The 27139-nt window shown below is 45.4% G+C and overlaps 1 protein-coding gene across 4 annotated transcripts; it reads left to right on the plus strand.

Annotated features, from left to right (window-relative positions):
- The first annotated feature begins 1530 nt into the window (after positions 1 to 1530).
- On the plus strand, positions 1531 to 27139 carry hmgn3 (high mobility group nucleosomal binding domain 3). 4 transcript variants are annotated; one of them, XM_029734449.1, is made up of 7 exons: positions 1533 to 1665; positions 19629 to 19679; positions 19961 to 19990; positions 20723 to 20776; positions 21056 to 21127; positions 21766 to 21865; positions 26363 to 27139. In XM_029734449.1, exons 1-7 carry the CDS (start codon positions 1651 to 1653, stop codon positions 26368 to 26370), a joined length of 330 nt encoding a protein of 109 aa, XP_029590309.1. In that variant the 5' UTR covers positions 1533 to 1650; the 3' UTR covers positions 26371 to 27139. The 4 variants fall into 4 exon arrangements, with proteins under 4 accessions (XP_029590310.1, XP_029590309.1, XP_029590308.1 ...); XM_029734448.1 differs by having other exon boundaries at positions 1536 to 1665; positions 19629 to 19694; XM_029734450.1 differs by lacking the exon at positions 19961 to 19990 and having other exon boundaries at positions 1531 to 1665; positions 19629 to 19694.

The following is a 27139-nucleotide window of genomic DNA, read 5'->3' on the forward strand; positions in this document are numbered from 1 at the left end:
AATGTTGTGTGATGTGAGCTCCACTCTGATGTCACTGTAGAACGTTGTGTGAAGTGAGCTCCACTGTGATGTCACTGTAGAATGTTGTGTGAAGTGAGCTCCACTCTGATGTCACTGTAGAATGTTGTGTGAAGTGAGCTCCACTGTGATTTCACTGTAGAATGTTGTGTGAAGTGAGCTCCACTGTGATGCGTATGTCAGATGTTGCGTGAGATCCGTCCACGATGATGTCGTAGTAGAATAGTTGTTTGAGCTGAGTGCTGTGTGTTTCCTTTCATGTCCATCACGTGTCATTGGGCTGGTATATAGTACAGTAGCCTTACTACTGGGCTGGTATCTAGTACAGTAGCCTTACTACTGGGCCGGTACCAAGTACAGTAGCCTTACTACTGGGCTGGAATCTAGTACAGTAGCCTTACTACTGGGCTGGTATATAGTACAGTAGCCTTACTACTGGGCTGGTACCTAGTACAGTAGCCTTACTACTGGGCTGGTATCTAGTACAGTAGCCCTACTACTGGGCTGGTATCTAGTACAGTAGCCTTACTACTGGGCTGGTATCTAGTACAGTAGCCTTACTACTGGGCTGGAATCTAGTACAGTAGCCTTACTACTGGGCTGGAATCTAGTACAGTAGCCTTACTACTCGGCTACAGCGATATCATCAGGCATGTGGTGGGAAGTCATTTATTCACTCTCGGTTTTCCTGTGAATATATGTTGATGCTGCAATTATGGATTTAATAAATGTATCCATTTAACTATAAAAACACTCATATTTAGTCTTTGAGAAAGAAGATTGCTGCATTGACTGAATATTCTTTTGACACTAGGTCTAATGTGGGAGTAGTTCTGTTATACTCACAGACATCATTCAAACAGTTTTAGAAACGTCAGAGTGTTTTCTATCCAAATCTACCAATAATATGCATATTCTCGTTTCTGGGCCAGAGTAGTAGGCCGTTTAATTTGGGTACGTTTTTCATCCGGCCGTGAAAATACTGCCCCCTACCCTAGAGAGGTTAACAATAACCTCAGAGTTTCTGAAGCAGAAATATACTACTATTCTGTATCAAACTAATCAAAGTGTCGGAGGACAGTCCAGGTGAATCAGTGAGGAACATAGCTCCTCTATCAATGTGTTTTGTTTTATTGATTGTTCTTGATTGGTAGTGTGTTTAAACAGCTCTTCCCTTAATAATAAGACTGTTTTAGTGTCGTGGTTCTGGCTCGTTCCCTTCCAGCCTACACTACCCAGAGACACCTAGAACACGGTCCCTTTTTTAACTAGTCTTTCATCTCTTCTCCTCATTCTATTCTTTTTCTGTTCATTACCATGAAGAAGCTGTGATTTGCCTACTAAGAGCTTGTATCCAATCAGACACGCGCCATGGGATCCTATTCTCAACCAATGGTTACTGTTGTAACATTTGCATACAAGGGGGCTTGACCAATCCCGTGGCACTACAGGAGAAACGTCTGCGTGTCTGGCCTATGGGCATAGATGACGGTGTGCATATGATTAGCATGTGGTTATGGAAGGTGTTTGGTATTGATCCGGTATGTGGTGACAGTTCTTAGCTTGCGTGGTGGAGCTGCTGCGTGAACTCATCCATCCTCTCTGGCGGGAATAAGATTTCTGTAGCACAACATGCCTAAAAGGAAGGTGAGTTGGGCTGTTTTTTTTAAAAACCAGATACTAGTTGTGAATGTAGTTTATGTTGTATTCGAGAGAGGATAGCATTGGTTGTATTTAGCGACGCCGAGCCGGAACGTTGCCGGTGAGAAGGGTTCAGTGGTGACCGTTTGGTCGGGAGGGGATGCGCTGGACATGTCAGCGTTCCTCCGTGTTATTCCTCCGTGTTATTCCGTGTGTATGTCGAAGCCCCTGCTCTCTCCGTGGCCGCTGTCCACCCACACCAGAAAGTATGTCACCACTCCGTGCACTTGTCTCGTTCCGGAATGTCACCCATCCAGCCGGTAGGGATGAGTGGCCCGCTGTCGCAGTTTTAAAGTGACCGCTTTATTCCTTAGTGACTGCGCCTTAGTGTGTCCGTTTCACCGATGGGCTTAATCTGTGTAGGAAGGAGGGATGTCTGCCCTTATTTATTTTGTAGTATTATAAAACAATTTCACAGCGACACCCTCATCTTCCTCCCTCTCTCTCTCTGTCGCCTTTCAGACCCATATATAACCACACTGACAGTTCAAACCTACAGGGGGAGAACAGAGAGATGGGGGCTGGTTTTAGACAGTATATAGGCTATTGCTGCTCTCTATCAGAACAGCCATTTGTTTGTGTCTGTGGTGCATTGCTTTAGGGAACACACAGGGTCGGGGTGCATTGCTTTAGGGAACACACAGGGTCGGGGTGCATTGCTTTAGGGAACACACAGGGTCGGGGTGCATTGCTTTAGGGAACACACAGGGTCGGGGTGCATTGCTTTAGGGAACACACAGGGTCGGGGTGCATTGCTTTAGGGAACACACAGGGTCGGGGTGCATTGCTTTAGGGAACACACAGGGTCGGGGTATTGTTATAGGCTGTTTTACAACCTGTCCGTCTGACAGAGCGAGGAAGAGGGGCGGTGAGAGGGTTCGAGGTCATCCGTACATCGTTCTCAGGCGTTTGCCTGTTTTACTGAGAGGAATATACATGGTTCTCTGGCCAAGCCACTGAGAGGTTTGCCTGTTTTTACTGACCTAGCTGTCTACCTACCTTCCTACACACCTGCCAAGCTGTCTACCTGCCTGCCTGCCTACCTGCCTACACACCTGCCTAGCTGTTTACCTAACTACCCACCCACACACCTGCCTGCCTACCTACCTATCTGCGATAGCTTCTTACCTGCCTAGCTGTCTTCGTGCCTAGCTGTCTTCGTGCCTAGCTGTCTTCGTGCCTAGCTGTCTTCGTGCCTAGCTGTCTTCGTGCCTAGCTGTCTACCTGCCTACACACTAGCCTACCTGTCTACACACCTACCTAGCTACCTACGTTCCTAGCTGCGATAGCTACTTACCTGCCTAGCTGTCTACCTGCGTGGCTGCCTAGCTGTCTACCTGCGCGCCTGCCTAGCTGTCTACCTGCGCGCCTGCCTAGCTGTCTACCTGCGCGCCTGCCTAGCTGTCTACCTGCGCGCCTGCCTAGCTGTCTACCTGCGCGCCTGCCTAGCTGTCTACCTGCGCGCCTACACACCTGCCTGCCGAGCTGCCTACACACCTGCCTGCACACCCGCCTATCTGGCTACCTACCTAGCTGTCTCCACACCCGCCTACCTGTTTACACACCTGTCTACTAGCTGTCTACCTATCTACCTACACACCTGCCTAGCTGTCTACCTGCCTACTGTTTACACACCTGCCTAGCTGTCTACCTGCCTACTGTTTACACAACTGCCTAGCTGTCTACCTATCTACCTACACACCTGCCTAGCTGTCTACCTGCCTACTGTTTACACACCTGCCTAGCTGTCTACCTGCCTGCTGTCTACACACCTGCCTAGCTGTCTACCTGCCTACTGTCTACACACCGGCCTGCCGAGCTGTCTTCACACCTGCCTACACATCTTTCTAGCTGTCTTCACACCTGCCTACACATCTTTCTAGCTGTCTTCACACCTGCCTACACATCTTTCTAGCTGTCTTCACACCTGCCTACACACATGCCTAGCTGGCTACACACCAATCTGCCTACCTGCTGTGCTGAGCTGTTTGCCTAGCTGTCTCCACACCTGCCTAGCTGTCTACCTACCTGCCTGCCTAGCTGTCTACCTACCTGCCTGCCTAGCTGTCTACCTACCTGCCTGCCTAGCTGTCTACCTACCTGCCTGCCTAGCTGTCTACCTACCTGCCTAGTTGTCTGCCTAGCTGCCTGCCTGCCTAGCTGCCTGCCTAGCTGTTTACACACCTGCCTAACTGTCTGCCTGCCTGCCTAGCTGCCTGCCTAGCTGTTTACACACCTGCCTAACTGTCTGCCTGCCTGCCTAACTGTCTGCCTGCCTGCCTAACTGTCTGCCTGCCTGCCTAACTGTCTGCCTGCCTGCCTAACTGTCTGTCTGCCTGCCTGCCTAACTGTCTGCCTGCCTGCCTGCCTAACTGTCTGCCTGCCTGTCTGCCTGTCTGCCTGCCTGCCTGCCTGCCTGCCTGCCTGCCTGCCTGCCTGCCTGCCTGCCTGCCTAACTGTCTGCCTGCCTGCCTAGCTGTCTTCTAGGGCTGGGTGATTTACTGTATTTTACTATATACCTGTATTGATACACGGACCGGTTTGGGTTTTTACTTTACCTTCTATAATGGCATTTCGATGTTTGGTTTGTTAAATGTGATACGGTGTGTGTAACATCTATTTCTATAGTTTACTTCGCTACTAGAGTCATCTCTCTCCACGCCGCTTTCCACACAGATCTAGCCCCACCCCCTGTCACTCAAGAAGCTCATTTGTTGTTCCTCGACCAGGAGGTTGTGTTCAGTCTGCATGGTCAATATCGCACATGCAACAGTGGTGATGACCACAATGCTGTTTTCACTTTGCCTTGGGAAAGTTTTCAGAACCCTTGACTTTTTCCACATTTTGAATACAGCCTTATTCTAAAATGGATTCAATTGTTTTTTTTTTCACCTCGTCAATCTACACACAATACCCCATAATGACAAAACAAAATCCGTTTTTTTTACATTTTTGCTCATTTTATAAAAAATTGAATAAAAAAACTCATATTTACATAGTGTTCAGACCCTTTAAGTACTTTGGTGAAGCACCTTTGGCAGCGATTACAGCCTTTGGCAGCGAGTCTTCCTGGGTATGAAGCTACAAGCTTGGCACACCTGTATTTGGGGAGTTTCTCCCATTTCTTCTCCGCAGATCCTCTCAAGCTCTGTCAGGTTGGATGGGGAGTGTTGCTGCACAGCTATTTTCAGGTCTCTCCAGAGATGTTCGATCAGGTTCAAGTCCGGGCTCTGGCTGGGCCACTCAAAGACATTCAGAGACTTGTCCCGAAGCCACTCTGTTGTCTTGGCTGTGTTCTTAAGGTCGTTGTCCTGTTAGACTGGTGCCAAGCTTCACCTTCTGAGGTCCTGAGCGCTCTGGAGCAGGTTTTCATCAAGGATCTCTCTGTACTTTGCTCCGTTTATCTTTCCCTTGATCCTGACTAGTCTCCCAGTCCCTGCCGGTGAAACACATCCCCGCAGCATGATGCTGCCACCACCATGCTTCACTGTAGGGATGGTGGCAGGTTTCCTCTAGACATGACACTTGGCATTCAGGCCAAAGAGTTCAACTTGGTTTCATCAGACCAGAGAATTTTGTTTCTCATGGTCTTTAGGTGCCTTTTGGCAAATTCCAAGCGGGCTGTCATGCACCTTTCACTGAGGAGTGGCTTCCGTCTGGCCACTCTACCATAAAGACCTGATTGGTGGAGTGCTGCAGAGATGGTTGTCCTTCTAGAAGGCTCTCCCATCTCCTCAGAGGATCTCTGGAGCTCTGTCAGAGTGACCATCGGGTTCTTGGTCACCTTCCTGACCAAGGCCCTTCTCCCCCGATTGCTCAGTTTAACCGGGCGGCCAGTTTTAGTCTTGGTGGTTCCAAACTTCTTCCATTTAAGAATGATGGAGGCTACTGTGTGCTTGGGGACCTTCAATGCTACAGACATTTTTTGCTACCCTTCCCCAGATCTGTGCCTCGACACAATCCTGTCTCGGAGCTCTACGAACAATTCCTTCGACCTCATGGCTTGGTTTCCAAATCATGTCCAATCAATTGGATTTACCACAGGTGGACTCCGATCAAGTTGTAGAAACATCTCAAGGATGATCAATGGAAACAGGATGTACCTGAGCTAAATTTCGAGTCTCAGAAAAGGGTCTGAATACTTATGTAAATATGGTATTTCTGTTTTTATTTTGTAATAAATGTGCAAAAATTACAAAACTTGTTTTTACTTTGTCATAATGGGGTATTGTGTGTGTGTGTGTGTGTGTGTGTGTGTGTGTGTGTGTGTATATTGCTAAGGAAAATTTGTATATAACCTCTACAGGATCGGTGACCGCGGGACGGTTGCACTAACGTAGCCTAATGTGTTTAGCATGAGGTTGTAAGTAACAAGAAAATTGCCCAGGACATATCTGATATTGTCAGAAAGCTTAAATTCTTGTTAATCTAACTGCACTGTCCAATTTACAGTAGCTATTAGTGAAAGAATACCATGCTATTGTTTGAGGAGTGTACAGTTATGAATTTGAAAATGTATTAATAAACCAAATAGGCATATTTTGGCAGTCTTGATATAACATTTTGAACTGAAATGCAATGTTTCATTGAATCAGTCTAAAGCTTTGCACATACACTGCTGCCATCTAGTGGCCAAAATCTAAAATGTGTTTAACCTGGAATATTACATTTTGGCCTTTCTTTTGCATTTCAAAGATGGAACAAAAAAATGCATGTTTTTTTTCTTTATCTTTTACCAGATCTAATGTGTTATGTTCTCCTACATTCATTTCACATTTCCACAAACTTCAAAGTGTTTTCTTTCAAATGGTATCAATAGCATATCCCTGCTTCAGGTCCTGAGCTACAAGCAGTTAGATTTGGGTATGTCATTTTAGGCAAAAATTGATTTATTAATCAATTTTAGAATAAGGCTGTAACGTAACATTGTGGAAGAAGGGAAGGAGTCTGAATGCTTTCTGAATGTACTATAAATCCACTAGCTTTATATAATTACATTGTTAGTTTGTGTTTCTTACATCTGCAAACAGCTAGTTTGTCCTTTCCTTAGCAAGTTGGGCCTAAATCTTGTTAGCTGCTAATTACTTGTAATCGCTAATGCTAATCGCTAGCTAGCTAGCTAATAAATGCACTGAGTCATAGCAAACATATCAGGCTATACAGCCTGATAATACCAATGATGGTGTAGACCTATATCTGCATGTTTTTTTGTGCAACAGTATTTTCCAAATCAAAAATTAAATACGCAAAGCAAGAATGTGTTAGCTACATGAAGTAGCGACGAGAACGTTCAGTGTAGCCAGAGATTATAGGGTAGGTTCCTACCCTGTCACAATAACTCCTCCCTGGCATTTTATTTTGTCAAACTGTTTTCAAAGTTCCCACTATTATATTCTAACTATAGAATTAAAATAATTCCAACTGTTGACCAATTGTTTTGCTCTAAATCGCAGGTCAAATCGCAATTGCAACATTTGGTTAAGAATAAGGCATAGATTTTTTTTTTTTTTTTTTGCCCATATCGTGCAGACCTACGTGGCAGTGTGGAAATGATCTCAAATCAGTGCAGGATGAAAAATGCATAAATGTATTTTAGGTTGAATTGAACAGTATAAGACAATCAGAAAGACCCATCACTCAGAATGTATGTGTTGCCACCGTAGGTTTACAACTTTCATTATTCAAAAATATAAATTACCATCATGCCGTCCAATTTTTTTCAAAATACTCTGACCTAAATACTCTGACGTAAGGGTTAAACGGTACATATATTCGTATTGAACCGTTCGGTACAGGGTCCACGGTGCACTGCGAACCGAACAACACATGAATCATATATTATAGCTAGGAAAATATATATATTTCATTGTATCCATATTTTTTTTAATAAAATAAATTATTGCATAAACCAATGGCGTATAAATTAACGTGGGATAAATATCCACATAGTAATAAAGTTTTATAGTTGTCTGCAGCTCATTAGTTATTTCACTCCAGCGAGAACGGAGCTGACAGATCGTCGTAGCAGCAGCAATTAGCTTATGAAGGAATTAGCAGTTAGCTAAATGCTAAGGAGCAACATGGCAAGCATTGGCGAACCAGAACTAGAAGACACCCCAGTATCATTCAGGTCTGCCGTCTGGAAACATTTCGGTTTCCCTGTAAACTATAACGGGGATTGCCAATGAGTGGTGGATATAACTTCTCCAAAATCAAATGTATTTATATAGCCCTTCTTACATCAGCTGATATCTCAAAGTGTTGTACAGAAACCCAGCCTAAAACCCCAAACAGCAAGCAATGCAGTTGTAGAAGCACGGTGGCTAGGAAAAACTCCCTAGAAAGGCCAAAACCTAGAGAGGAACTGGGCTATGAGGGGTGGCCAGTCCTCTTCTGGCTGTGCTGGGTGGCGATTATAACAGCACATGGCCAAGATGTTCAAATGTTCATAAATGACCAGCATGGTCAAATAATAATAATCATAGTAGTTGTCGAGGGTGCAACAAGTGAGCACCTCGAGTAAATGTCAGTTGGCTTTTCATAGCCGATCTTTGAGAGTATCTCTACCGCTCCTGCTGTCTCTAGAGAGTTGAAAACAGCAGGTCTGGGACAGGTAGCGCGTCCGGTAAACGGGTCAGGGTTCAATAGCCGCAGGCAGAACAGTTGAAACTGGAGCAGCAGCACGGCCAGGTGGACTGGGGACAGCTAGGAGTCATCATGCCAGGTAGTCCTGAGGCATGGGCTCAGGTAGAGAGGTGGAGAGAGACACTGACTGACTCACTCACTCACTCATAAATACTGGAGGCTGAGACAGGAGGGGTCAGGAGACACTATGGCCCCATCCGATGAAACCCCCGGACAGGGCCAAACAGGCAGGATATAACCCCACCCACTTTGCCAAAGCACAGCCCCCCCACACCACTAGAGGGATATCTCCAACCACCAACTTACCATCCTGAGACAAGGCCGAGTATAGCCCACAAAGATCTCTGCCACGGCACAACCCAAGGGGGGGGCGCCAGCCCAGACAGGAAGACCACGTCAGTGACTCAACCCACTCAAGTGACGCACCCCTCCTAGGAACGGCATGGAAGAACACCAGTAAGCCAGTGACTCAGCCCCTGTAATAGGGTAGAGGCAGAGAATCCTAGTGGAACACGTAGGTCTCTGTTCATTGCTGATAGCCTATTCAAGTGGCAATACGAGTAACATGACCTCTCATCTGCGCCGACATCGCCCCAAGGTGCCAATCGGTGGGACAAGGTGAAAAAATGAAACGGAAACCACTTCTCTTCACAGCCTTCAGACAACAACATGCGTCTGACTCCGGTAGGAGTAAAGAAATCAACGCAGCGACGGCAGAACTCATAGCAGCAGATATGAGGCCCTTCTCTGTGGTAGAGAATGCAGGGTTCAGAAACATGTTTCAAGTGGTCGAGCAGCGCTTCACTATTCCTTCCCGTACACATTTTGCCCAGACATTAATACCTGCCTTATACAAAAAAACCTACTTGAGAGCGAATTGACAGAAACGCGGTCTGTTGCTCCTAACAGACAGCTGGACGTCTAGAGCTACAGAGAGCTACCTTACTGTAACACCTCATTTCATTACGGCAGAGTGGGAGATAAAAAAAGCCATGTCCTTCAAACACGTCCCCTTGAGAGTCGTCACGCCAGTGTAAACTTGGGGGAAGAGCTAAGGGAAGTAGTTGCAGTGTGGACGTTGGGATAATGTAACGATTCCTGTGACCACTGACAACGCTAGAAATATTGTTAATGCAGTTGCTCTAGCTGGATTCGGGCCACAGATGGGATGCTTCGCTCACGTTGTTAATCTAACAGCTCAAAAAGCAATGTCAGTGAATCCAGTCGCTCGCCTCCTAGCAAAGATTAGGAAGGTGGTATCCTTCTCTAATCATAGATCAGGAAGGTGGTATCCTTCCTTCTCTAATAATAGATCAGGAAGGTGGTATCCTTCCTTCTCTAATAATAGATCAGGAAGGTGGTATCCTTCCTTCTCTAATAATAGATCAGGAAGGTGGTATCCTTCTCTAATCATAGATCAGGAAGGTGGCATCCTTCCTTCTCTAATAATAGGTCAGGAAGGTGGTATCCTTCCTTCTCTAATTAAATACCAGGAAGGTGGTATCCTTCTCTAATCATAGATCAGGAAGGTGGTATCCTTCCTTCTCTAATTAAATACCAGGAAGGTGGTATCCTTCTCTAATCATAGATCAGAAAGGTTGTATCCTTCCTTCTCTAATTAAATACCAGGAAGGTGGTATCCTTCTCTAATCATAGATCAGGAAGGTGGTATCCTTCCTTCTCTAATCATAGATCAGGAAGGTGGTATCCTTCTCTAATCATAGATCAGGAAGGTGGCATCCTTCTCTAATCATAGATCAGGAAGGTGGTATCCTTCCTTCTCTAATCATAGCACAACTGCTACACATGTTTTCAAGACAAAACGAGAGATGCTGGAGCTGCCAAACCACAAACTAATACAAGATGTCCCTACATGATGGAATTCAAGCCATGACACGCAGGTCAAGGTTGTAGAGGAGGAGGTGACCTCATACAGGGAAGTGGACTGTATTCCCCTGGATGCTGATCCATTTACATGGTGGAAGACCAATGAGTTAATATACCCTCGTGTTGCCATGTTAGCAAGGCGCTACCTGGCTGTGCCTGGGACCTCTGTCCCTCGGGCTGTTCTCCACAGCGGCTGACATTGTGCTCACTGCAGATAATCTTCTTTAAGAAAAACTTGAAAATCTGATAAAAATGTAGTCCCCCCCCCCCTAGTCTAAAGTGGTCCTATTTTAAGGCACTGCTACGTGACTTAATGTTTATCTGCTGCTGGACTGTATACTATAGTCCTGTTGAAGTTCTGTTTTAAATGACTGTTTTATTTCCTGTTATAAGGCAGGCACTGCTGTTTGTTGTTCCTTTTGTTTCCGTATGCTCCGGGGAATTCAATGTTTACTATTATAATAAATGGAAAATCTAAATACAAATTACATAATTCTCAGGCATTTATTTTTGTCGATGTACCGAACCGTGACACCACTGCACCGCACCGTGACACCACTGCATCGCACCGTGACGCCCCTACTGTGATGATATTCTGGCCATATCGCCCAGCCCTACTGTCTACACGTGTGTGACAGGTTCTAAATGACGGACCATAGTAAACACAATTCCTCTCATTTATTCAATACTGGCATGACCTATGATGTCCAGCGTCAATGTATGACCTCATTTATGTAACTACTATGTTATTGTAACGGTATCATCTCCACTGTCCCTGAGGCTGAGAGATGGTATCTGCAGGGAGTCATGGTATCTGCAGGGAGTCATGGTATCTGCAGGGAGTCATGGTATCTGCAGGGAGTCATGGTATCTGCAGGGAGTCATGGTATCTGCAGGGAGTCATGGTATCTGCAGGGAGTCATGGTATCTGCAGGGAGTCATGGTATCCAAGATGGCGTAGCAGTTCAGACGTCCTGTCGTGTCCCGTGTATATATATATATTTACATTTTTTTCTTCACTTATCTTTTTACATTTTTTATTCTAAATACTCAACCTCAAAGCCTCTCCTGCAACCCGCCTCACCAATTTAAAAAAGAAAGTATTATTTACCTCATCTGAATTCCACAACAGAAGCTAGCCAGAGGTTAGCCATTTTCACTGGCTAACGTTGAAGTTCAGCTAGCCACGGTTAGCTGTCCTCAGCTATCCATTAGCTCGAAAAGCTATCGCCAGTTTTTGTACAGCGCGACTCAGACCAGAGCATATCGGACCTATTCTCTCTCCTTTCCCCGATTTCTACCGCAGGCTCTGGACATTTACACCTGGATCTTGCAGCTAACTAGCTGCTACCTGAGTGACTATTGGCAACGTCGGTCACGGAATTAACACACATTATTACGGAGCTAACCAGCTGAAGAGTTCCGTCAGCCACTCCTGGGCTATTCCTGAGCTAGCCAGCTGAAGTGTCTCCTGGGCTACAACTCACCTATCCGGACCCGTTTTACTGCCGATGCGGAGCCCCATCGGGTCTTCACGACTGGACCACCGACGTTATCTGCCCGAGGGAGTTGTCCAACTGGCCCCTCCGTCGCGACGTAACCTGATCGCCCATCTGCGGCCGGCTAATCGTTAGCTGTCTTTTCGGCTGCGATCTGAATAGGTCTATCGGACACTTTTTTTGGGCCACTATAACTAACTATTTTGCCAACTTGGACAGGTCCCCCCTTCCACACGGAACCCCACTAACCCACAGACGGAAACGCACGAGGTGGCTAAAAACAGACCTCCCTCCCATCTTCCACCAGCTTGCTACCTATGGCCCGGCTAGCTGTCTGAATCTCACTGGACCCTTTGATCACTCGGCTAAGCATGCCTCTCCTTAATGTCAATATGCATTGTCCATTGCTGTTCTGGTTAGTGTTTATTGGCTTATTTCACTGTAGAGCCTCTAGCCCTGCTCATTATACCTTATCCAACCTCTCAGTTCCTCCACCCACACATGCTATGACATCTTCTGGTTTCAATGATGTTTCTAGAGACAATATCTCTCTCATAATCACTAAATGCCTAGGTTTACCTCCTCTGTACTCACATCCCACCATACCTTTGTCTGTACATTATACCTTGAAGCTATTTTATCGCCCCCAGAAACCTGCTCCTTTTTCTCTCTATTCTGGACGTCAGACGACCAATTCTTATAGCTTTTAGCCGTACCCTCATACTTATTCTTCTCTGCTCCTCTGGGGATGTAGAGGTGAATCCAGGCCCTGCAGTGCCTGGCTCCACTCCTACTCCCCAGGCGCTCTCTTTTGATGACTTCTGTAACCGTAATAACCTTGGTTTCATGCATGTTAACATTAGAAGCCTCCTCCCTAAGTTTGTTTTATTCACTGCTTTAGCACACTCTGCCAACCCGGATGTCCTAGCTGTGTCTGAATCTTGGCTTAGGAAGTCCACCAAAAACTGTGAAATCTTCATCCCTAACTACAACGTTTTCAGACAAGATAGAACGACCAAAGGGGGCGGTGTTGCAATCTACTGCAGAGATAGCTTGCAGAGTTCTGTCCTGCTATCCAGGTCTGTACCCAAACAATTTGAACTTCTACTTTTAAAAATCCACCTCTCCAAAAACAAGTCTCTCACCGTTGCCGCCTGCTATAGACCCCCCTCGGCCCCTAGCTGTGCTCTGGACACCATATGTGAACTGATTGCCCCCCATCTATCTTCAGAGATTGTGCTACTAGGTGACCTAAACTGGGACATGCTTAACACCCTAGCCATTCTACAATCCAAGCTTGATGCCCTCAATCTCACACAAATTATTAATGAACCCACCAGGTACAACCCCAAAGCCGCAAACACTGGCACCCTCATAGATATCATCCTAACCAACGTGCCCTCTAAATACACCTCTGCTGTTTTCAACCAAGATCTCAGCGATCACTGCCTCATTGCCTGCACCCGTAATGGGTCAGCGGTCAAACGACCTCCACTCATCAATGTCAAACGCTCCCTGAAACATTTCAACGAGCAAGCTTTTCTAATCGACCTGGCCCTGGTATCCTGGAAGGATATTGACCTCATCCCGTCAGTAGAGGATGCCTGGTTATTTTAAAAAAATGCCTTCCTCTCCATCTTAAATAAGCATGCCCCTTTCAAGAAATTTAGAACCAGGAACAGATATAGCCCTTGGTTCTCCCCAGACCTGACTGCCCTTAACCAACACAAAAATATCCTGTGGCGTTCTGCATTAGCATCGAACTGCCCCCGCGATATGCAACTTTTTAGGGAAGTTAGAAACCAATACACACAGGCAGTTAGAAACGCCAAGGCTAGCTTTTTCAAACAGAAATTTGCTTCGTGCAACTCCAACTCTAAAAAGTTCTGGGACATTGTAAAGTCCATGGAGAATAAGAACACCTCCTCCCAACTGCCCACTGCACTGAGGATAGGAAACTCTGTCACCACCGATAAGCCCACTATAATTGAGAATTTCAATAAGCATTTTTCTACGGCTGGCCATGCTTTCCACCTAACTACCCCTACTGCATTCAACAGCACTGCACCCCCCACAGCTACTCGCCCAAGCCTCCCCCATTTCTCCTTCTCCCAAATCCATTCAGCTGATGTTCTGAAAGAGCGGCAAAATCTGGACCCCTACAAATCAGCTGGGCTTGACAATCTGGACCCTTTCTTTCTAAAATTATCTGCCGAAATTATTGCAACCCCTATTACTAGCCTGTTCAACCTCTCTTTCGTGTCGTCTGAGATTCCCATAGATTGGAAAGCAGCTGCTGTCATCCCCCTCTTCAAAGGAGGTGACACTCTTGACCCAAATTGCTACAGACCTATATCCATCCTACCCTGCCTTTCTAAGGTCTTCGAAAGCCAAGTCAACAAACAGATTACCGACTATTTCGAATCCCACCGCACCCTCTCCGCTATGCAATCTGGTTTCAGAGCTGGTCATGGGTGCACCTCAGCCACGCTCAAGGTCCTAAACGACATCGTAACCGCCATCGATAAGAAACAATACTGTGCTGCCGTATTCATTGACCTGGCCAAAGCTTTTGACTCTGTTAATCACCACATCCTCATCGGCAGACTCAGTAGCCTTGGTTTCTCAAACGATTGCGTCGCCTGGTTCACCAACTACTTCTCTGACAGAGTTCAGTGTGTCAAATCGGAGGGCCTACTGTCTGGACCTCTGGCAGTCTCTATGGGGGTACCACAGGGTTCAAAACTCTTTTCTCTGTATACATAAATGATGTCGCTCTTGCTGCTGGTGAGTCTCTGATCCACCTCTACGCAGACGACACCATTCTGTATACTTCTGGCCCTTCTTTGGACACTGTGTTAACAACCCTCCAGACGAGCTTCAATGCCATTCAACTCTCCTTCCGTGGTCTCCAACTGCTCCTAAACACAGGTAAAACTAAATGCATACTCTTCAACCGATCGCTGCCTGCACCTGCCCGCCCGTCCAGCATAACTTCTCTGGACGGTTCTAACTTAGAATTTGTGGACAACTACAAATACCTAGGTGTCTGGTTAGACTGTAAACTCTCCTTCCAGACTCACATCAATCATCTCCAATCCAAAGTTAAATCTAGAATTGGCTTCCTATTTCGCAACAAAGCATCCTTCACTCATGCTGCCAAACATACCCTCGTAAAACTGACCATCCTACCAATCCTCGACTTCGGCGATGTCATTTACAAAATAGCCTCCAATACCCTACTCAACAAGCTGGATGCAGTCTATCACAGTGCCATCCGTTTTGTCACCAAAGCCCCATATACTACCCACCACTGCGACCTGTACGCTCTCGTTGGCTGGCCTTCGCTTCATAATCGTCGCCAAACACATTGGCTCCAGGTCATCTACAAGACCCTGCTAGGTAAAGTCCCCCCTTATCTCCGCTCACTGGTCACCATAGCAGCACCCACCTGTAGCACGCGCTCCAGCAGGTATATCTCTCTGGTCACCCCTAAAGCCAACTCCTCCTTTGGTCGTCTCTCCTTCCAGTTCTCTGCTGTCAATGACTGGAACGAACTACAAAAATCTCTGAAACTGGAAACACTTATCTCCCTCACTAGCTTTAAGCACCAGCTGTCAGAGCAGCTCACAGATCACTGCACCTGTACATAGCCCATCTATAATTTAGCCCAATCTACTACCTCTTCCCCTACTGTATTTATTTATTTTATTTATTTTGCTCCTTTGCACCATATTATTTATATTTTAACTTTGAACTTTCTTCAAACTACAAATCTACCTTTCAAGTGTTTTTCTTGCTATACTTTATTTACTTTGCCACCATGGCATTTTTTTGCCTTTACCTCCCTTATCTCACATCATTTGCTCACATTGTATATAGTCTTATTTTTTTCTACTGCATCATTGATTGTATGTTGTTCTACTCCATGTGTAACTCTGTGTCGTTGTATGTTGTCGAACTGCTTTGCTTTATCTTGGCCAGGTCGCAATTGTAAATGAGAACTTGTTCTCAACTTGCCTACCTGGTTAAATAAAGGTGAAATAAAATAAATAAAAATCTGCAGGGAGTCATGATCTCTAGTCCTCTCATCTCCACTGTCCCTGAGGCTGAGAGATGGTCTCTGCAGGGAGTCATGATCTCTAGTCCTCTCATCTCCACTGTCCCTGAGGCTGAGAGATGGTATCTGCAGGGAGTCATGATCTCTAGTCCTCTCACCTCCACTGTCCCTGAGGCTGAGAGATGGTATCTGCAGGGAGTCATGATCTCTAGTCCTCATCTCCACTGTCCCTGAGGCTGAGAGATGGTCTCTGCAGGGAGTCATGATCTCTAGTCCTCTCATCTCCACTGTCCCTGAGGCTGAGAGATGGTCTCTGCAGGGAGTCATGATCTCTAGTCCTCATCTCCACTGTCCCTGAGGCTGAGAGATGGTCTCTGCAGGGAGTCATGATCTCTAGTCCTCATCTCCACTGTCCCTGAGGCTGAGAGATGGTCTCTGCAGGGAGTCATGATCTCTAGTCCTCATCTCCACTGTCCCTGAGGCTGAGAGATGGTCTCTGCAGGGAGTCATGATCTCTAGTCCTCATCTCCACTGTCCCTGAGGCTGAGAGATGGTCTCTGCAGGGAGTCATGATCTCTAGTCCTCATCTCCACTGTCCCTGAGGCTGAGAGATGGTCTCTGCAGGGAGTCATGATCTCTAGTCCTCATCTCCACTGTCCCTGAGGCTGAGAGATGGTCTCTGCAGGGAGTCATGATCTCTAGTCCTCATCTCCACTGTCCCTGAGGCTGAGAGATGGTCTCTGCAGGGAGTCATGATCTCTAGTCCTCATCTCCACTGTCCCTGAGGCTGAGAGATGGTCTCTGCAGGGAGTCATGATCTCTAGTCCTCATCTCCACTGTCCCTGAGGCTGAGAGATGGTCTCTGCAGGGAGTCATGATCTCTAGTCCTCATCTCCACTGTCCCTGAGGCTGAGAGATGGTCTCTGCAGGGAGTCATGATCTCTAGTCCTCATCTCCACTGTCCCTGAGGCTGAGAGATGGTCTCTGCAGGGAGTCATGATCTCTAGTCCTCATCTCCACTGTCCCTGAGGCTGAGAGATGGTCTCTGCAGGGAGTCATGATCTCTAGTCCTCATCTCCACTGTCCCTGAGGCTGAGAGATGGTCTCTGCAGGGAGTCATGATCTCTAGTCCTCATCTCCACTGTCCCTGAGGCTGAGAGATGGTCTCTGCAGGGAGTCATGATCTCTAGTCCTATGCCCTCTCCTCTTCAGTAATAATCTCTGTTAGCTTCTTGACTATCTGCTCCAGTCTAGAGGCAGGTTTCCCAGACAGATTAATCCTTGAGAGACTTGGTACAGGTAGCTTCCAGCTGTGAAACCGGTGTGATGCATGGTCCTGGATGTGGTATATACCTGCTGACTGATCTGTGGTTAACCTGGAGCCTCTACCTGTTATACAGCACACTGCCTCTACCTGTTATACAGCACACTGCCTCTACCTGTTATACCCTCTACCTGTTATACCCTCTACCTGTTATACAGCACACTGCCTCTACCTGTTATACAGCACACTGCCTCTACCTGTTATAACCTCTACCTGTTATAACCTCTACCTGTTATACAGCACACTGCCTCTACCTGTTATAACCTCTACCTGTTATAACCTCTACCTGTTATAACCTCTACCTGTTATAACCTCTACCTGTTGTACAGCACGCTGCCTCGACCTGTTGTACAGCACGCTGCCTCGACCTGTTGTACAGCACGCTGCCTCGACCTGTTGTACAGCACGCTGCCTCGACCTGTTGTACAGCACGCTGCCTCGACCTGTTGTACAGCACGCTGCCTCGACCTGTTGTACAGCACGCTGCCTCTACAGATAAGGGAAGTCAGCAACCGATTTACTCAGTCAGTTAGGAAAGCTAAGGCCAGCTTTTTCAAACAGAAGTTTGCTTCTTGTAGCACTAATTCCAAAAAGTTTTGGCACACAGTAAGGTCCATGGAGAATAAGAGCACCTCCTCCCAGCTGCCCACTGCACTGAGGATAGGAAACACTGTCACTACCGATAAATCTACGATAATGGAGAATTTCAATAAGCATTTTTCCACGGCTGGCCATGCTTTCCACCTGGCTACCCCTACCCCGGCCAACAGCTCTGCACCCCCTGCAGCAACTTGACCAACCCCCCCCCCCAAAAAAATTGTTGCAACCCCAATTACTAGCCTATTCAACCTCTTCACGCTCGAGGTCCTAAACGAGGTCCTAAATGATATCATAACCGCCATCGATAAGAGACATTACTGTGCAGCCGTCTTCATCGACCTGGCCAAGGCTTTCGACTCTGTCAATCACCACATTCTTATTGGCAGACTCAACAGTCTTGGTTTCTCAAATGACTGCCTCGCCTGGTTCACCAACTACTTCTGTGATAGAGTTCAGTGTGTCAAATCAGAGGGCCTGTTGTCCGGACCTCTGGCAGTCTCTATGGGGGTACCACAGGGTTCAATTCTCAGGCCGACTCTTCTCTGTACATCAATGATGTCGCTCTTGCTGCAGGTGATTCCCTGATCCACCTCTACGCAGACGACACCATTCTGTATACATCTGGCCCCTCTTTGGACACTGTGTTAACTACCCTCCAGACAAGCTTCAATGTCATTACAACTCTCCTTCCGTGGCCTCCAACTGCTCTTAAATGCTAGTAAAACTAAATGCATGCTCTTCAACCGATCGCTGCCTGCACCTGCCTGCCCGTCCAGCATCACTACTCTGGACGGTTCTGACTTAGAATACGTGGACAACTATAAATACCTGGGTGTCTGGCTAGACTGTAAACTCTCCTTCCAGACTCACATTAAGCATCTCCAATCCAAAATTAAATCTAGAATCAGCTTCCTATTTCACAACAAAACCTCCTTCACTCATGCTGCCAAACATACCCTCGTAAAACTGACCATCCTACCGATCCTTGACTTCGATGATGTCATTTACGAAATAGCCTCCAACACTCTATTCAGACTGCATCCAGTTTGCTATCACAGTGCCATCCGTATTGTCACCAAAGCCCCATATATTACCCACCACTGCGACTTGTATATGCTCGTTGGCTGGCCCTCGCTGTATGTCTGTCGCCAAACCCACTGGCTCCAGGTCATCTATGTATTTGCAAGGTAAAGCCCCGCCTTATCTCAGCTCACTGGTCACCATAGCAGCACCCACCCGTAGCACGCGCTCCAGCAGGTTTATCTCACTGGTCATCCCCAAAGCCAACACTTCCTTTGGCCGCCTTTCCTTCCAGTTCTCTGCTGCAAATGACTGGAATGAATTGCAAAAATCTCTGAAGCTGGAGTCTTACATCTCCCCCTCTAACTTTAAGCATCAGCTGTCAGAGCAGCTTACCGATCACTGTACCTGTACACAGCCAATCTGTAAACAGCCCATCCAACTACCTCATCCCAATATTATTACCCTCTTGCTCTTTTACCCCCAGTATCTCTACTTGGACATCATCATCTGCACATCTATCACTCCAGTATTAATCTGCTAAATTGTAATTATTTCGCCTCTAGGGCCTATTATTGTCTACCTCCCTACTCTCCTACATTTGCACACACTGTACATAGATTTTTTTTCTATTGTGTTATTGTACATTTGTTTAACTCTGTTGTTTGTGTCGTACTGCTCAGCTTTATCTTGGCCAGGTCGCAGTTGTAAATGAGAACTTGTTCTCAACTAGCCTACCTGGTTAAATAAAGGTTAAAAAACAAGACATTCACTCAAAAGAAAATAAATTCCATGTCACTCTTTCGTTAGCTGTCGTTGTGAGGTGTGGATGAAGTGTGTTGTGTTCTAACTCTCCTGTCTGTGTTTCCTTTAGTCTCCTGAAGGGGCCCATGCCAAGGATGCCTCCAAGGTCACCAAGCAGGAGGTCACCAAGCAGGAGGTAGGAGCTCCGTGTGTGTGTTTTTAAACAACAGCAAACATGCTTCTAATGGAAACAGTCCATACACACAGTCCATACACACAGTCCATACAGCAAACACTCATGCACACTGATACATGAAGAGGTATCTTTATACATACACACTCTATCCAATCCCACACACTACCAGCCCCTCAACACAACTGATATGTCCCCTTTCCCTCTCTCTCGCTCCCTGTGTGTGTGTGTCTCTCGCTCTCTCGCTCTCTCGCTCTCTCCTTCTGTAGCCCACCAGGCGGTCAGAGAGGTTGTCATCGGTAAGTTGAATAATTCCCTCTTCCTTCATCCCTCTCTCGTTCTTCCTCCCTTCTCTCTCTCTCTCTCGAGCGTTCTAATGGAGCGTTCTAATGGAGCGTTCTAATGGAGCGTTCTAATGGAGCGTTCTAATGGAGCGTTCTAAAGGACTATTTTATTCGGACCGTGAATGTTCTGAACAGGGTTCTAAAGGTGGTGGTGGGGAAAACATCCCTGTAGGTTCCGTCTGGTCCTGCTCTTGGTTTTGTTCCTTTGCCCTCGTTTGCCAGACCTCTGTTCTGTTCATCCTGTCTGTCATGATCCATGGATAATGTAGTGATAATGTTATTACATTATTACTGTACCTTACTGCTGATTATGTTATAGATAATTAACCAACAGGTTCTTGTTGCTCATATACACCTCACCTTCATTAACAGGCTATATGATAGCCTGCCCTGTTTACTGATATTAAATCAACTGTTTAGTAAGTATTGATTTTAAGTTGGACATAAAGCGCTATCTAAGGCGTTGCCCTCTACTGGTGGGTATTGTATGGCTTCACCTATAGCCTACAATACACTTACTGTTCAGGTTTACATATATTTCAATGCTAAGATATTTCCATGTTATTTTCCCATTCTCTTTGCTAAGCTAATTCTATAGAAATGCCCCATTCTCTAAACTAAGCTAATTCTGTGGCGGTTCCCAACTCTGAGTGCTAAAGCTAACGTCTCTCTCTATCTGACCTGCAGAAACCAGCTCCTCCCAAACCTGTTGAGGTCAAGCCTAAGAAGGCTATCGCCAAGGTAAAGCCATCGACCTCACACACGCACACACACACACTGTCCAGGCATTGGAGTGTGTATCCACAGATGCATGATGGGTTTGTTTTAAAGTCCATTTGAATGTTCTCAAAGGTATTCTCAGGCCTATGTTTTTATTGGTCATATTTGTCCTCTGTTGGGATTAGTTGACTCTGTTTCTGTGTTCTGATTGGCTGGCTGGCTGGCTGGCTGTCTCTCTTCTGTTTTCTGATTGGCTGGCTGTGTCTGTGCTGTGTTCTGATTGGCTTTCTCTGCCCAAAGGACACGAAGGAAAAGAAAGGTGGAGCTAAGGTGAAGGATGGCCCCTCCCATAATGGACAGGCTAGGACTGAGGTACGCTAGGCCACACCTCCATCAGAGGAGAGGAAGGGGGCTGGTGGTGGGATTATAATCATCTAACATGTAGGGGGCTGGTGGTGGGATTATAATCATCTAACATGTAGAAGGAGTAGGGGGCTGGTGGTGGGATTATAATCATCTAACATGTAGGGGGCTGGTGGTGGGATTATAATCATCTAACATGTAGAAGGAGTCGGGGGCTGGTGGTGGGATTATAATCATCTAACATGTAGAAGGAGAGAAGGAGTAGGGGGCTGGTGGTGGGATTATAATCATCTAACATGTAGAAGGAGAGAAGGAGTAGGGGGCTGGTGGTGGGATTATAATCATCTAACATGTAGAAGGAGAGAAGGAGTAGGGGGCTGGTGGTGGGATTATAATAATCTAACATGTAGAAGGAGAGAAGGAGTAGGGGGCTGGTGGTGGGATTATAATCATCTAACATGTAGGGGGCTGGTGGTGGATTATAATCATCTAACATGGAGAAGGAGAGAAGGAGTAGGGGGCTGGTGGTGGGATTATAATCATCTAACATGGAGAAGGAGTAGGGGGCTGGTGGTGGGATTATAATCATCTAATATGTATTCCTTCAATGTTCTCCCTGTCTCTCACACACACACACACACACACAGATCTGTGTGTCTCGCTCCAGTGTCAGTGTGACCTACTACAGAAGTCTTGCTCCCTACTCCATGTCTGTCAGAGGCCAGAGTGAGACAGTCAGAGTCAACGGTATGACAGACAGATGGCGTGCTGTGGGATCTAGACAAGAGTGTGATTTAACCAGAGTGTTAGGCTGTCTCCCAAATGGAACCCTATTCCCTCAGGGATTCTTGAAAGACGAGACAATCTCCACTTTTTTTTTTCTCACAAATAACACTCGCCCGCTTAACCCGGAAGACAGCTGCACCAATGTGTCAGAGGAAACACCATGCAACTGACGACGGTAGTCAGCCTGCAGGCACCCGGCCCGCCACAAGGAGTCGCTAGAGCCAGATGAGCCAAGTAATGGCCCCCTCCCTCACTTAACCCGGACGACGCTGGGCCAATCGTGCGCCGCCCTATGGGACTCTCGGTCACGGCCGGTTGTGACACAGCCTGGGATTGAACCCGGGTCTGTAGTTCAACACCATGATGCCGTGCCACTCGGGAACCCTGATTGTTTAGTTCTGACATTAGAATATTCAATATAATACAAATCTCCAAACTTCTTTTTATAGCGCTATATAAAACCCTGCGTTAATTTCATTAGCATTTTGCCATGTTTTTCTAGGTTCAGAACATAAAACAACATGTATAAAGCCAACATTATCCCTTTGGTCTAGCTCAGCAAATATTTCAATAGTTTAAGCATGTGTTGCAGAACAGTGATTCAAATAGTTTATTTTCTGTCAATGTTAAAATAGTTTATTAATAACAGGGTTAGTCATCAGTGACTGAGTTGACAAGCCACTGACGATGTTGACAACAGGTACTTTAAAACACATTTTTTTGCTTCTAAAAAAAAATTAAAGTTAAATACAAACATTTTGTAAAATATTGTATATTATTTATTTGCAAATTCCCAATAAAAACCTAACTGTTCTATCAGACCTTTCAGCAATCTGAGGAAGTTGGCGTTAGACATAAATCACACCACGTTGGGGTTAGACATAAATCACACCACGTTGGGGTTAGACATAAATCACACCACGTTGGGGTTAGACATAAATCGGAGCCACGTTGGGGTTAGACATAAATCGGAGCCACGTTGGGGTTAGACATAAATCGGAGCCACGTTGGGGTTAGACATAAATCGGAGCCACGTTGGGGTTAGACATAAATCGGAGCCACGTTGGGGTTAGACATAAATCGGAGCCACGTTGGGGTTAGACATAAATCGGAGCCACGTTGGGGTTAGACATAAATCGGAGCCACGTTGGGGTTAGACATAAATCGGAGCCACGTTGTTTTTTTTTTTTTACGGAGTTGACTAATCCCATATTTTTCTACTTTATTCAGTAGGTGTACTTAGTAGCAATTTTAGTTTTTTCTCAGTTTCATATGACTCAAACTCATTTTAATATGAACATATTGGAACTGTAAATCATGTTTTATCTTAATCTAGAAGTGAAATTGGAATTGACAGGTTCTGGTTGTATATTGTTTAAATCTATGAAAGTAGAGGACGACTTTCAGGACCATGTGTTTTCTTGTTGCACGATATGTTGACCAATCGCAGTTTAGAGAGAAATATTATTTGAAGTCAAATGGGGCAATAAACTACATGAGACACTTTTCAGAATTTTCAACACTTTTTTTGGAGAGTTTAATTGTGATTCTTTGCTCTGGACAAGGACATTTCCTGGCACAGAGCTGACATATTTTTGAAAAATTATTAAATGACATTTATGCTCAAATATTTTTGAAAAATGCCTTATTAAATGACATATTTATGCTCAAATAATGAAACAATCTATTTTATTTATTTTTTTATTTAACCTTTTTATGTTATCAGGGAGTCATACTGACACCAAGGTCTCTTTTATAGAGGAACACTGAATACCATAAATGATAGGAAATGCATGAAAATATAAATACAAGCCGAAAGAAAGGAGAAACACGGTCATAAAGAACAGGCACATTCATCAGTATTAAGGTCCTCAATCTGCTTTCTGAGTTACCCTATAGACACCAGAACAACACATTCATCAGTATTAAGGTCCTCAATCTGCTTTCTGAATTACCCTAGAGACACCAGAACAACACATTCATCAGTATTAAGGTCCTCAATCTGCTTTCTGAATTACCCTAGAGACACCAGAACAACACATTCATCAGTATTAAGGTCCTCAATCTGCTTTCTGAGTTACCCTAGAGACACCAGAACAACACATTCATCAGTATTAAGGTCCTCAATCTGCTTTCTGAATTACCCTAGAGACCAAAGGAATTTCCATAGTTAGCCATCCGTATAGAAATGAAGTTTCCCTGCCGGACAAGGATTGTCCCGACTTTCAAGAATCCCTCGAGCCCTACATGTCACCTTGTGCATTCTACTATTACAACGTTCAAGAGTGCGTTTAAAGCCGGACTGAGTTCCTTCAAAAATAAAAATCTATAAAATAATTATTTATACATACATACACACACACACACACACACACACACACAGTACCAGTCAAAAGTTTGGACATACCTACTCATTCCAGGCTTTTTCTTTATTATTTTTACTATTTTCTACATTGTAGAATAATATTGAAGGCATCACAACTATGAAGTGACACACATGGAATCATTTTAGTAACCAGAAAATGTGTTAAACAAATCAAAATATATTTGAGATTTTTCAAATAGCCACCCTTTGCCTGGATGACAGCTTTGCACACTCTTGGCATTCTCTCAACCAGCTTCACCTGGAATGCTTTTCCAACAGGAGTTCCCACATATGCTGAGCACTTGTTGGCTGCTTTTCCTTCACTCTGCGGTCCTACCCATCCCAAACCATCTCAATTGGGTTGAGGTCGGGTGATTGTGGAGGCCAGGTCATCTGATGCATAACTCCATCACTCTCCTTCTTGGTCAAGTACCCCTTACACAGCCTGGAGGTGTGTTGGGTCATTGTCCTGTTGAAAAACAAATGATAGTCCCACTAAGCACAAACCAGATAGGATGGCGTATCGCTGCAGAATGCTGTGGTAGCCATGCTGGTTAATTGTGCCTTGAATTCTAAATAAATCACAGACAGTGTCACCAGCAAAGCACGCCCACACCATCACACCTCCTCCTCCATGCTTCGCGGTGGGAACCACACATGGGGAGATCATCCGTTCACATTCTCTGCGTCTCACAAAATCTCGACGGTTGGAACCAAAATCATCAGAGCAAAGGACAGATTTCCACCAGTCTAATGTCCATTGCTCGTGTTTCTTGGCCCAAGCAAGTCTCTTCTTATTGGTGTCCTTTAGTAGTGGTTTCTTTGCAGCAATTCGACCATGAAGGCCTGATTCACGCAGTCTCCTCTGAACAGTTGATGTTGTGATGTGTCTGTTACATGAACTCGGAAGCATTTATTTTGGCTGCGATTTCTGAGACTTTGTAACTCTACTGATCTTATCCTCTGCAGCAGAGGAAACTCTGGGTCTTCCTTTCCTGTGGCGGTCCTCATGAGAGCCAGTTTCATCATAGCGCTTGATGGTTTTTGCAACTGCACTTGAAGAAACTTTCAAAGTTCTTGAAATGTTCTGTATTGACTGACCTTCATGTCTTAAAGTAATGATGGACTGTCGTTTCTCTTTGCTTATTTGAGCTGTTCTTGTCATAATATGGACTTGGTCTTTTACCAAATAGGGCTATCTTCTGTATACCACCCCTACCTTGTCACAACAGAACTGATTGGCTCAAATGCATTAAGAAAGAAAGAAATTCCACAAATTAACTTATTTTAACAAGGCACACCTGTTAATTGAAATTCATTCCAGGTGACTACCTCATGAAGCTGGTTGAGAGAACGCCAAGAGTGTGCAAAGCTTTCAAGGCAAAGGGTGGCTACGTTGAAGAATCTTAAATATAAAATACACTTTTTTGGTTACTACATGATTCCATATGTGTTATTTTTATAGTTTTGATGTCTTCACTATTATTCTACAATGTAGAAAATATATATATTTTTTCAATAAAAAAAAAAAATGAGGTGTGTCCAAACGTTTGGCTGGTGGTGTGTGTGATAAATATCTATCAATCATTTTGGGGGGGTATAACCTCTGTGAGTGGCTTTAACCAGTGTGTGTGTGTGTGCTGTAAACTAACTAAGTGTTGGAGCACTTTAAACCTTGATGTGGTTGTGTACACTAACATTGTGTGGTTGTGACTGCAGTATGAAATATGTGTGTGTGTGTGTGTGTGTGTGTGTGTTTCCCCCATCAGTATGTACAGAACAGGATGGTGCCACCATAATTGGGGAGGACGGGCTCGTGGTAATTCCTGGAGCGGAATTAGTGGAATGGAATCATTCATAATTGCATTTCATTTACTCCATTCCTGCAATTATGATGAGCCTCTAACACATCACTGTGTGTCTGTCTGCTTGGAGAACAGTGGTGTGGACTGCTAGTGATACTACTAACTCCCAGCTAGCTAGTAGTCTTTTCCTTGGAACCATGGATGGAAACATCTCACCTCCCACGGGTACTTCCTGGTCCCTTTATGACATCATGTATGACATCGTGCTATATTTGTTTCTGTCTGCAGGAGACTGAGGCTGTGAAGGCGGAGTCGGTCAAGGAGAAGGAATGAGGAAGTGGTGGGGGGGGGGGGGGTGGTCTTTCTTTGACTCCTCCCAAACCAGTACCATGGAAACGGAGGATATTTTTTTTCCAGGATTTTGTAAAAAGCTGATTTTTGTTTGTCCTGTGATACTAGCAAAGAGAACCAGCAGCAACCCACACTCCTCCTTACATTTGTGGCTCGCTCTCTCTCTCCTTTCCTGAAAGACAGAATGAAGTGACATGTTTTTATAAAATGGCCGCAAGTATTCTTCCTCTGGCGGTGGGAGGAGCCTCACGGGGTCACCATGGTGATGCCTCTCACTTCCTTTCTAAACAATGTCATGTCCTCTTGACCGCGATGGCTCTTGTGATGACATCGTTGTAAATTAAATGGACCTTCCACCTCTGACATCAGAGACCCAAGGGTCAGACTAGGCTCCTATGACATCACATGTGACCTTTGACCCTGACCTGAGGTGTTGCCGTGGTGAATATTTGCAGATTTTTTAAACAGATTTAGAAGTGTTCAGAATCGCCAGCCACTCTTGTATTGTAATTTGTGAGTCTGTGGTTCTGTCAGAGCAGACTGTTCTAGAACTCTGGCTTCCAGAACCTCTGGGTTCCACCCTGGTTGTCTGTCAGAGCAGCATAGCAATAACAAGTGGTGCTTCTGTTCTAGAACTCTGAGGCTTCTTGAACCTCTCTGGGTTCCACCCTGCCTGTGGGAAAACAATATTTTGAAATAAAAACTGAGTTGATA

The sequence above is a fragment of the Salmo trutta genome, chromosome 35 (genome assembly GCF_901001165.1).
Source record: "Salmo trutta chromosome 35, fSalTru1.1, whole genome shotgun sequence".
NCBI lineage: Eukaryota > Metazoa > Chordata > Actinopteri > Salmoniformes > Salmonidae > Salmo > Salmo trutta.

What these genes read in the sequence shown, in the direction of transcription:
- hmgn3 (XM_029734448.1), top strand. An exon ending in GGTCAGAGAGGTTGTCATCG is followed by an intron (nt 19,991 to 20,722) that starts GTAAGTTGAATA and finishes TCTGACCTGCAG; the next exon opens with AAACCAGCTCCTCCCAAACC. An exon ending in CTAAGAAGGCTATCGCCAAG is followed by an intron (nt 20,777 to 21,055) that starts GTAAAGCCATCG and finishes CTCTGCCCAAAG; the next exon opens with GACACGAAGGAAAAGAAAGG.